Source organism: Mus pahari, chromosome 11 (genome assembly GCF_900095145.1).
Source record: "Mus pahari chromosome 11, PAHARI_EIJ_v1.1, whole genome shotgun sequence".
NCBI lineage: Eukaryota > Metazoa > Chordata > Mammalia > Rodentia > Muridae > Mus > Mus pahari.
In genome coordinates, this window is record NC_034600.1 from 421504 (window position 1) to 433342 (window position 11839).

Consider the following 11839-nt stretch of genomic DNA (forward strand, 5'->3'; position numbering starts at 1 on the left):
TCTCAGTGCTTCCTTCTTTCAAAAATTACTGGTGTATCTTCTTTTTGTTTTTTGTCTATTTGTACTATTATAACTTAGAAAGTTAGTCTGTCAAGATTCTCTTGTGAGGGGCTGGAGAGATGGCTCAGTGGGTAAGAGCACTGACTGGTCATGAGTTCAAATCCCAGCAACCACATGGTGGCTCACAACCACCCGTAATGACATCTGACGCCCTCTTCTGGTGCATCTGAAGACAGCTACAATATACTTAGATACAATAATAAATCTTTAAGGAGGGGCGAGCAGGGTGGGGGTGGAGTGGGGTATGTGTTGACTGGAGCTAGCAGAGGTCCTGAGCAATTCCCAGAAACCAAATATTGGCTCACAACCATCAGTATAGCGACAGTGTACTCATATACATAAATAAACAAACAAATAAATCTTTTTTTTAAAAGATTCTCTTGTAAAGCTGAATATAACTGTTTCCTATGACAATTATAACAGGAAAAAACAGCTTTTAATTTTACCCAGCACAGAAAATACAACCTGTGATCAGAATAAGGTGGTAAAGGTGGTACTTATATATTTTTTTCCATAAAGGCTGATGATAGCTCAAATAAAAAAAGGGAAAAAAGATTAAAGGAACAACTGTAAATTATGTCTCTATGAAAGTTTTGATATTGTCTCTTTTTCTTTTAAATAAACTCATTATTTGTATGCTTTTTTGGATATATGCAAACAATCAAGTAAGAACTGCAATTACAATGATGAATACTTAGGACGTACCCAGTTACTAACCCTATCCTTTGAATGAGTGTGTGGGATGTGGCCGATTTTACTACGGCTCTGTTCTCACTAAAGCAGGGATTGTGTCATTAGACAAAAATTACAGTTCTCACCTGAAAGGGAAATAAGACTTTGTTTATTTTTGGAGCCAAATATGAATGACATGTGTTGTTAGCTATCTCTAGACACAAATAAATGCCTAGTCACTACAAAGGGACCCCACAACACACCATCTTAGGATTTCACTACAGCCCAAGTTGGTGAGAAAAGTGAATGTACTGGGTTTTCTTACAGACCAAAGGGTAAGGGTTACTTACAATTGGGGGACCCAAAGGGCAAAATCTGCCATATAAACCTTGGCTCAGGAATCCAGATTGAGAGGACTCAGGTACAGTCTGACAACATGGCTACAGTTTCAGGAAAAATTTATAGTTCAAAGAACAATCAATGACTCTTGAAAACACATTGTCTGAAAGAATAGATGGGTAGATTATAGCAAACAGAAGTCTCTGCTATAGGACTCATATGTTCTTAGCTGACACTAGCAGTCTAATTTTCCATTCCAAAACAAAACAAAACAAAAAATTTAAAAAAACCAACACTGTGACATTCTCAGTATGAAGACTGATAATAACTAAGATATAAAGAAAAGGGAAAATCTTTCCTTTATTCTTTGCTGTCTGACGTTGATTTCTTTTGCTGTGATAAATGCCATGACTAAGAAATAACTTAAGAGAGGAAAGGGTTTATTTCAGTTTAGGAATTACAGTTAGTCAACCAGTTCAGCCAGGATGAGAACTCAAGGGAAAAACCTTGAGACAGGAGCTAAAGTAGAAACCATTGAGGAATTCTGCTTACTAGCTTGCTCCCTCTGATTTTTGGTGGTCAGAATTCTCATTCACTCAGGACCACCAGTCCAGGGGTGAGACTGGGAATCAATCAACATCCAAGAAAATGTCCTACAGACACATCTGTAAATCAGTCCGACCCAAACAAGCACACAGTTGAGCTTTCCTTAGATGCAGAGATGTGAAGTCAAACAGTGGAGCTTACTGAATTCATTCTTTGGTGTTGACTGAGATTTGAAATATTATTAAAAGTTTGACACGTTATTTGTATGTGTAGTTTCTCTCCAGTACGAAGTTTCTGAGGATAATTAAAGTATGAAACACAGGCAAAGGCCTTGCTATATTCTTTGTATTTTTGGAGTATTAATTCTCTCATGCTAATGCAGTGACAAATTACAGCTAAACATCTGGCTATATTTTGCACATTTATAGAGATTCTCCCAAGTGTGACTTCTCTGACATTCAGCAAATACTGAATGATGAATGAAATCTTCATAATACATTTTACCAGTGTAAGGTTCTTCAGTACCAATATGTTTGTGTTAATCTATGAAGAACATCTAAAGCCTTGTCAATTTGTTCACATTTGTAGTGTTTCTCTCCAGTATGAATTGTAAGGAGGTTAGAAAGTGTTGACTAGTAAAGCACTTGCCACATTCTTCACAAAGGTTTGGTTTCTCGTTCCTGTGGCTCCCAATGTGTTGGATAAGATCTGAACACCCGAAAGCACAATCCCCACACTTGTAGGGTCTCTCCTGAGAACGACCTCTGTGACACCCTTTAAGGACTGAAAAGAGTAAAGAATTTTCCAGCATTTCCTCTAGTATAGTGTTTCTGAACAAAAAGAACTACCTTGTGGTGAGTAAGGTTAAAAAGTTTAGTAGAAGCTTTCCTACATTTGTGGTCTTTCTTACCAGTACACTTCTTTTGATGTTTAGAAAGTCCTAAGTGAGTGAAAAGGCCTTGCTACAGGTCACACGTGAGAATGGTTTCCCTCCAGAGGCTTAAGGTTTGGAGGATAGAAAACATTTTGCCATTCTTCACATTGTTAAGAATTCTGTTCAGGAATTTGTTCTGAGGTAAGGATGGATAAGTTAAAAAGCATTTCCATATCCTTCCCACGTGTACGGTTTTATCCTGAATGAATACTTAGGTGGGTAGCAAGTTCTAAGTGAGCACTAAAGGCTTTGCCACACACTTCACACTTGTAGGGATTCTCTTGAGAATGAATCCTTTGATGTTCCTTAAGGCGAGAAGGATAGTAAAACATTTTGCCACACTCCTCACACTTGTAGGGCTTCTCTCCAGAGTGGACTACCTTGTGTTGAGAAAGGTATGAGTGAGTACTAAAGGCCTTTCCACATTGCTCACACTTGTAGGGTTTCTCTCCAGTATGAATTCTCTGGTGTCTGGAACGTCCTGAACGAGTACAAAAGTCCTTGCCACATTCTTCACACTTGTATGGTTTCTTTCCAGAATGAATTGCTAGGTGTTCCTTAAGGATTGAAGGATAGTAAAAGGTTTTGCCACATTCCTCACATTTGTAAGGTTTCTCCCCAGTGTGACCTAATTTGTGCTGAGTAAGGTAGGAGTGAGTATAAAAGGCTTTGCCACATATTTCACACTTGTAGGGATTCTCTTGAGAATGAATTCTTTGATGTTCCTTAAGTCGAGAAGGATAATAAAACATTTTTCCGCATTCTTCACACTTGTAGGGTTTCTCTCCAGTATGAAATCTCTGGTGTTTAGAAAGTCCTTTGGGAGTACAAAAAACATTGCCACATATTTCACACTTGTAGGGATTCTCTTGAGAATGAATCCTTTGATGTTCCTTAAGGCGAGAAGGATAGTAAAACTTTTTGCCACACTCCTCACACTTGTAGGGCTTCTCTCCAGAGTGGACTACTTTGTGCTGAGTAAGGTATGAATGAGTAGAAAAGACTTTTCCGCATTCTTCACACTTGTGGGGTTTCTCTCCAGTGTGAATTCTTTGGTGTCTGGAACGTCCTGAGCGAGTACAAAAGTCCTTGCCGCATTCTTCACACCTGTATGGTTTCTTTCCAGAATGAATTGCTAAGTGTTCCTTAAGGATTGAAGGATAGTAAAAGGTTTTGCCACATTCCTCACATTTGTAAGGTTTCTCCCCAGTGTGACCTAATTTGTGCTGGGTAAAGTATGAATGAGTATAAAAGGCTTTGCCACATATTTCACACTTGTAAGGATTCTCTTGAGAATGAATTCTTTGATGTTCCTTAAGGCGAGAAGGATAGTAAAATTTTTTGCCACACTCTTCACACTTGTATGGTTTATGTCCAGTGTGAACTATCTTGTGATGAGAAAGGTATGAGTGAGTACTGAAGGCCTTTCCACATTGCTCACACTTGTAGGGTTTCTCTCCAGTATGAATTCTCTGGTGTCTAGAACGTCCTGAGCGAGTACAAAAGTCCTTGCCACATTCATCACACCTGTACGGTTTCTCTCCAGAATGAATTGCTAGGTGTTCCTTAAGGACTGAAGGATAGTAAAAGGTTTTGCCACATTCCTCACATTTGTAAGGTTTCTCCCCACTGTGACCTAATTTGTGCTGAGTAAGGTAGGAGAGAGTATAAAAGGCTTTGCCACATTCCTCACACTTGTATGGTTTCTCTCCAGAATGGATTCTCAGGTGTTTAGAAAGTTGCCAGCAAGTTCTAAAGACCTTGCCACACACTTCACACTTGTAGGGTTTCTCTTGAGAATGAGTTATTTGATGCTGCTTCAGGTTTGAAGAACAGTAAAACATTTTGCCACATTCTTCACATTGATAAGGTTTCTCTCGAGTATGACCTATCTTATGCTGAATCAGGGAAAGATGACTAGCAAAGGCTTTTCCACATTCTTCACACTTGTAGGATTTCACTTCACAATGAATTTTCATTTTAGAGACTGAATGGAGTGTACAAAAGGCATTGCCACATTCTTCACACTTGAATGCTTTCTCTCCTGGATGAATTGTTGGGTGTTCAGAAAGTACTGAGCAAGCGCTAAAGGCCTTAACATATTCTTCATAGCTGTAGGGCTTTTCTTCAGTACAAAAGTTCTGGTCTTTAGAAAGTTCTATGGGAGCACAAAAGACCTCGCTACACACCTCAATCTTAAAGAGATTCTCTTGAGAATGAATTTTTTGATGTTCTATAAGGTGGGAAGGACAATAAAACAGTTTCCCACATTCTTCACAGTTATAAAATTGCTGTCCAGTGTGTTCTACCTCGTGCTGAACAAGACATGAATGAGAAGAAAAAGCTTTCCCACATTCTTCACACTTGTAGGGGTTTTCTCCAATGCAAATTCTCTGGTAGCTAGAATTTTCTGAGCAAGTACAAATGACTTCCCCACATTCTTCACACTTGCAGGCTTTGTCTTCTGTATCATTTATATGTTGTTCAGAAATTACTGAGTAAGAGCCAGAGGCCTGACCACATTCTTCACACTTGTAGGCATTCTCTCCTGCACTGGTTCTCTGGTGTTCAAGGAGGAGTGAGTTCCAATCACAGGCTTTGCCACATTCCTTACATTTATATGGTTTTATATCTGGTGAGTAAAAATCGAGATATGAATAAATAGTGAATAAGATTCTTTATATTTATACATATTTATATTGCTTTTGCACATGTCGTAAAATGTATAATGCTTACCTTGAATATTCAGACCATTACTCATATTTTCACAGATAAATGAGAAATTACAAGTTTCCACACCTGTGTTGTAATTTGAAAATGCAATAAATGGAAACATTCTAAATTTCCACTGAATAGGAAGATCAAAGAAATAACAAAATATTACTAACAGTTAAATAGCAAAGAAAGCTGTACTGTTCATAATAGTGGGAATTCTTAAGGACATTATGTTAACAGAAATTAACCCATTAAAAATACATAAATTGGGCTGGAGAGATGGCTCAATGGGTAAGAGCACTGACTGCTCTTCCAAAGGCTATGAGTTCAAATCCCAGCAACCACATGGTGGCTCACAACCACCCATAATTGGATCTGACGCCCTCTTTTGGTGCATCTGAAGTCAGCTACCGTGTACTTATGTATAATACTAAATAAATCTTTGGGCCAGAGCAAGCAGAGACTGAGTGAGCGGAGTTGACCAGAGCTAGTGGGCTGACTGGAGCGAGCAGAGGTCTTAAAAATTCAATTCGCAGCAACCACATGAAGGCTCACAACCACCTGTACAGCTACAGTGTACTCACATACATAAAATAAATAAATCTTTAAAAAAATACATAAATGTATGACAACATCTATGTAAAAAATAGCTAAATATGAAAAATGTTATGCTAGCGGTGATTTCTGAGGTTGAAAGAATGTGGAAATACACACTTTATATCATATAGTTTTAATTGAGAAGATACAAAATATTTTACTGCATAATAATTAGACTCTCCATAATATCATTAAGTATATTTCACTGCATAATAATTAGACTCTCCATAATATCATTAAGTATATTTCACTGCGTAATAATTAGACTCTCCATAATATCATTAAGTATATTTCACTGCATAATAATTAGACTCTCCATAATATCATTAAGTATATTTCAAGAAGTCGGGAAGCTCTATGTTGCATTTTCACAAGAAAATAAGCATCTGCCATGCCAGCGTCTGAATCATGTTATGAAAAGAAAAGGGAAAGGAAAGGAAAAGAACTCACATTCACCTACAATGATAAAATGCCTGCCCGAGGGCCATATCAATCAAAGGCTAGATGATAAAAAATTAGCCTAAATTCTAAGAAGATTTACTTACAATAACAAGGAAGAAACTATATAAAAGACTCATGCTAACACGTGAAGCAGAATCATACAGTTCTGATGTTCACAGAACCAGAGCTCACTGATCTTTAATCTTACACTGTGCTAAAGTGTTTAGTATTGTATACTTTATCTACAAAAACATAGAGCTTACATATAAACAAATTATTTTAGACAACCTAGACTTCAATAATGCAAAAATAAACTTGAAAAATAATAAAAAGAGAATCTTGAACCCATTAAATTGTGAAAAACAAGTGGTAAGCTATTAATAATATTCTTTTAGTCACATAAAGTTTCGGTCTATAAAACAGCTCCACAAAGGGCGTGTATTTTAAGTCAGTAACACTGAATGTATGAAAAAGAAAAAAAGACTTTGTGAATAAATTATAATCATTCATAGCATTTATAAAAAGATTTTAATTGTCATACATGTAAGTGATGTGAAAGGAATTTACTTGTGACTATACTGTATTATGATGGCTTCACACATACATCTTTAAGCACATGTACAACTTTTCAAACGGATAATTGTGACTGAAAACAGTCACAATTCCATTGAAAGGCAGAGCCTCAGCAAAATGACAAACTTTGTCAGTCACTGTGAACACAAGCAGAATCCTCTGGAGCGGAAAATAAAGCTTAGAGACGTAAAGCATCTAGGAGAGACGTCATCTGATGAATGAATGAATGAATGAATGAATGAATAAAGCTATCTAAAAATCGATTCCCATTACAATATAACAACTCAATGCATATGGTAAAGTCTGGCTTTCCACTGATTTCTGATCTCACACTCTGCCCTCTGACCCCCTCATTCCCACACACCTGGGTGCATGGTGGTGGCCACTTGTCTCTTCTCATCTGAAGGCTCTTGTCTTTGCTCCAGAAACGTGACCAGGTATGGCTTAGAGAAAGCAAGACCTGTTTGTGGAAAAAAAAAAAATACAGTTGTTTGTGTGTTATTCATCTAGGAAATAACATGTCTATTCCAGGACTCTGCTATTGCGGGCATGGAGAGGATCTACTGAACATCAATTCCTTCATTTATGAGAGACAATACTTCTAAGAAACAGCCAGGTTAGAAACATAAAATGAAAAAAAAAAAAAATCTTAGTTGCATCAACAATCTCCCCAGTTCTTCCTTGGATGAAGGACCATAAGCTGCTGGAAAATACAAGCTCCCATGAGATAGTCAATAAAATAAGTTTAATATTTAACTTGAAATAAGAATTCATTATGAGCCAGGCCTGGTGGCACTTAATACCAGCACTTGAGAGGGAGAGGCAGGAGGATTTCTGATTTCAAGTTAGTCTGGTCTACAAAGTTTCAGGACAGCCAAGATGACAGAGAGAGACCCTGGCTCAAAGTACAAAATAAACAATAATAACAAACCCACACACATGTGCAGTGGGTTGACCCACTGTTGTTTGTATTTCAATGTTAATTTGGGTCCCCCAGAGAGTCTGCACATAAGATGCTGAGTGTCCCTGCCCCCAAGTTACTTCTAATTGGTAAATAAAGATGCTGACAGCCAAGAGTGGGGTAGAAGAGACATAGGTGGGGTTTAAGTTTCTCAGGCTTGTGGGAAGAAGACCATGAAGAAGAAGAATGCATAGAAGAGGTGGAAGCAGAAGCCACCATGGGTTAAAGGTCATGAGAGTGTGGCTCTGAGGGCTGCACAATTAGAGTTAAGAGCAGCCCAGATGGAACATAGTAAATAGCGATAACTCAGGGTTAGTGATAGGAAAGTAGATCCTAACAGCATGGAGGGGAGGCAGCTGCCCAGCTAGTATGCTGTTTAGAGCTTATTATAAATATAAAGGCTATAAGCGTGTCTTTCATTTGGGAACTCAATACCCAAAGGTGGAGTAGAAACCCCAGGTCGAGATTTCTAAATACTTAATGCAACACACATACACAAAAAGGAATTTACTGATGGAAGGTATCCTCACCCAGGAACACAAGGTGGCTGTAATTCTCCAGCATCACATCCCTGTACAGATCCCACTGAGCAGGCTCCAGGCAGTCCCACTCTTCTGCAGAGAAATCAATGGCCACATCCCTGAATGACAGGACTTCCTGAAATAAGGACAAGTCAGTCAATATCAAATTATAATAATACCAATAATATAAACACCAATAAGCATCCTGTGCTTATGAATACATTCTGAGGTAGTACAGAAATTAACAACACTTTGTTAATATTTAAAATAACTAGACATCGCTTTAATATTCTTTCACTTTCTCCTTTTCTCCCATGTGTTTATTTTCCTTAAACATGTATTCATGTATTTACTATACTCATAATGCCACCTTTGAAATCATGACTTTATTTTAATCTGTTGAGTTTAAGAATTCTAATTTGTGATTCTAATTACTATTTTCCCTTATTTAATTATTTTTACATTTTAGTGTTGGACTTCTTTTATCTCATTGCATAACGTTCTCAAATGGTCAATGACAGCAGTACATTATTTCTTCTGTTCTATGACTAGGTAATAGAAAACCATAGATTTACATGTTCAAAGGGGTGTTTTGCTATAGGTGTCTTTAATTTCAGAACTTGGGAGGCTGAGGCAGGTGATCTCTATGAAATCCAGACCAACCTGATTTACACAGCAAGTTCTAGGGCAGCCAGCACTATAGCACTGTCTCAAATAACACAACACAAAACAAAACAAATTATGCTTTCTAATCGTCTATGACTTACAGTCACCACTCTGGACAACACTGAGTATTAAGCCTCTTCCTTCTGTTATCTGTATAAGAGCACTGACTGACCAATATTTTCCAATGCCTCCCTTTCCTGATGGGCAAAATCTTTATTTCTCCAACTTCGGTAAGTTAAAATTCTTAAGACTCAACCTGTGTTTGAGGTCATGTTATTACTTGTCTTTCTGTATCTGAAATAATATTTTTCAATCTCTTCTATATTGACCCAAATTACAGAATTTCATTGTTTTGTGTGACTGAACAGTTCATTATAAACATGTGCATCACAATGTCACTGTCAAAAATCAGGTAAATTAAAGAACTTAGATTTCAGCCACATTTGGATGACCTCAAAATTACAGAAAAAGAAATATAAAGTAAAATTTAAACACTCATGACCCAGGAATTCTTAGATCAGTTTTGTAACGGAAATGAGTAGAGGGAACTTCAAGGGTCAGAAAAGCAAATCCAGTCAAATAATATTTACCCTTGCCTCAGCAGTAGAGCAAGTAGAAAGGAACCACAGAAAAGCATCAAAAAGTGTGTGCGGCTCTGACAACAGGAAAATGTGCAACTGTGCAGAGCCTCCACCACAATGAGGATGGCACTTTCACTCTTTTAAAATGACATTTATTTAATGAAATGACACCACTTAGACATGTGTTTAAGAATGAGATAGTTGAGCGGGGCATGGTGGCGCATGCCTTTAATCCCAGCACTTGGGAGGCAGAGGCAGGCGGATTTCTGAGTTTGAGGCCAGCCTGGTCTACAAAGTGAGTTCCAGGACAGTCAGGAATATCAGAGAAACCCTGTCTCGAAAAACCAAAAAAGAAAAAAGAAATGTGGCTTTTAAACTTACACTATGTGAAATAGTGATGGAAACTAATTAAAACTTCCAACAAACGCTAGTCTAGGTAACATGGAAGAAATTCAAGGCTAAGCAAGCCATGTAAGCAAATATTCTGATAGGAGCAGGTAAGGAGAACCCCTTACCCAGGAGGTGCTTCTGTAAAATCCTCAGCAGAAATAACAGTTGGGGAAGCTGAGGGATATCCATCACACACAATGGAAGGAAAAGAACTAGCAAGAATATACAAACAAAGCTGCTCCCTAACAGACCTGGAGAGCAGAGATGTCAACAGAACAGAATCCAGAGCCTGTGGGAGAGCTGCAATGGATGGAAACTTACACACTGGAAAGAGTCTCTCACCAAAACAGCAGAGGGAAACCGCAATGAGGAGGATGTCAACAGACGATTCTCAAGTCACAAGCAGAATGACGAAAGATGACTAAACCCAGTCTCCCCCCTGCCCCCACCCCTTTGCATTCTTTTCAGACAAGATCTCAAAAATGTAGCTCTGGATGTCCTGGAACTCATCATGTAGATGAGGCTGGCCCACCTCTTCCTCCCAAGTGCTGAGATTAAGGTCATGTGCCACCTCCTTAAGAAAGTAGACTCCGTAGAAAGCATCTTCACTAGGTGAGGGAAGAGAAACACATCGTCCACTTTCTTTACTTATGAGATATGGCACCACCAGGCGGTGAAATTTAACTTCCCTTCTTTTGAATGGAGGCTGGTCCTAGACACAAGCCTAGACCAACAGAATGGAGAAAGGAGTCCAAGAAGTTTTGCACACCATGCCTGTGCCCCTCAAACATATTCCTTCATTGAAACCAAACAGTCCTGATTAGCAGGAACTTAGGTGCAAATAGAAGACTGGATTTCCAATTAGCTTCTAGCTACTAGTGACATCATTTTGAACACAGAATACCTATGGATTAAAGAACATGCTGCCTTAAAACCACAGCAAAAGTATGATAAAGCAGCCGACTCACAGGTCTCTGGCCCAGCTCTTGACCCACATGTATCTGAGAAGCAGCAATCATTAATTCTTGTTTTTAGCCAACAAACCTTGCAATACCATGACGACTTGGAACGTTGAACATGCTATGGGAGACCTTACATGTTATTTACTTGCAAACTAATATTCCAAGTAAGTAACACATGCTTTATTCTGTATGTTCAATGTACAAATCTAACAGTGATTTTAAATATTCGGTACAATGTTACTACTTGTTCCTAAAGAAATACTAAGTGCAGCCCATCCTGTAAACAGTTGAGGCTCAGATTCTCATCCAAATGATTCATTTTTATGTAGCCACCTCAAAGAAGATAATAACTCCATGTCTTTGAAAAAGTCTGCCAAACAATCTGACTCATACTTTTCAACTCAAAATACATCACTTGCATTTGAAAACAACTACTGATAGACTCAAGAACGGAAATATTTATAAACCAAAAGGAGAAAAATGATAAGAAATCCATGCTTCACATTTTTCATTCCTCGCATGTTTCTGACTCCCATCCAAATCTATACAAATATCTTCTGTATCTTCTCTCCATGTTACCCAACAGATGTCACACAGACCACCAGGAAATGAACATCATCATCATCATCATCATCATCATCATCATCATCGTCGTCATCCTGCAAACTTTCCTATCAGAGTTTTTCCAAGGACGACATGTCTAACACAACAATGTCACTATATGTGAGTTTCTAAAATGAGTAATTCCTTCCCTCGTATTTTCACTTGTACAAACGTTAGAATACAAAACAAAAACAAAAAAAAAAAAACACAAAAAAAAAAAACACCAGCAACAACAACAACAACAAAACCTAGATGAAACAAAACAAACAGACAACAAG

General features: G+C 38.0%; 1 protein-coding gene across 1 annotated transcript in view; it reads right to left on the reverse strand.

The window, feature by feature from the left end:
* Positions 1-879: 879 nt before the first annotated feature.
* LOC110328855 (zinc finger protein 493-like) overlaps positions 880-11839 on the reverse strand; it is a 14094-nt gene continuing 3134 nt past the window's right edge. The window contains exons 2-4 of the mRNA XM_021208347.1: positions 8369-8495; positions 7242-7337; positions 880-5183 (exon numbers count right to left, since the gene is read on the reverse strand). Of these exons, the coding sequence (XP_021064006.1) occupies positions 2746-5183; positions 7242-7337; positions 8369-8495 (2661 nt within the window). The 3' untranslated portion in view covers positions 880-2745. The remainder of the gene's footprint in view (positions 5184-7241; positions 7338-8368; positions 8496-11839) is intronic.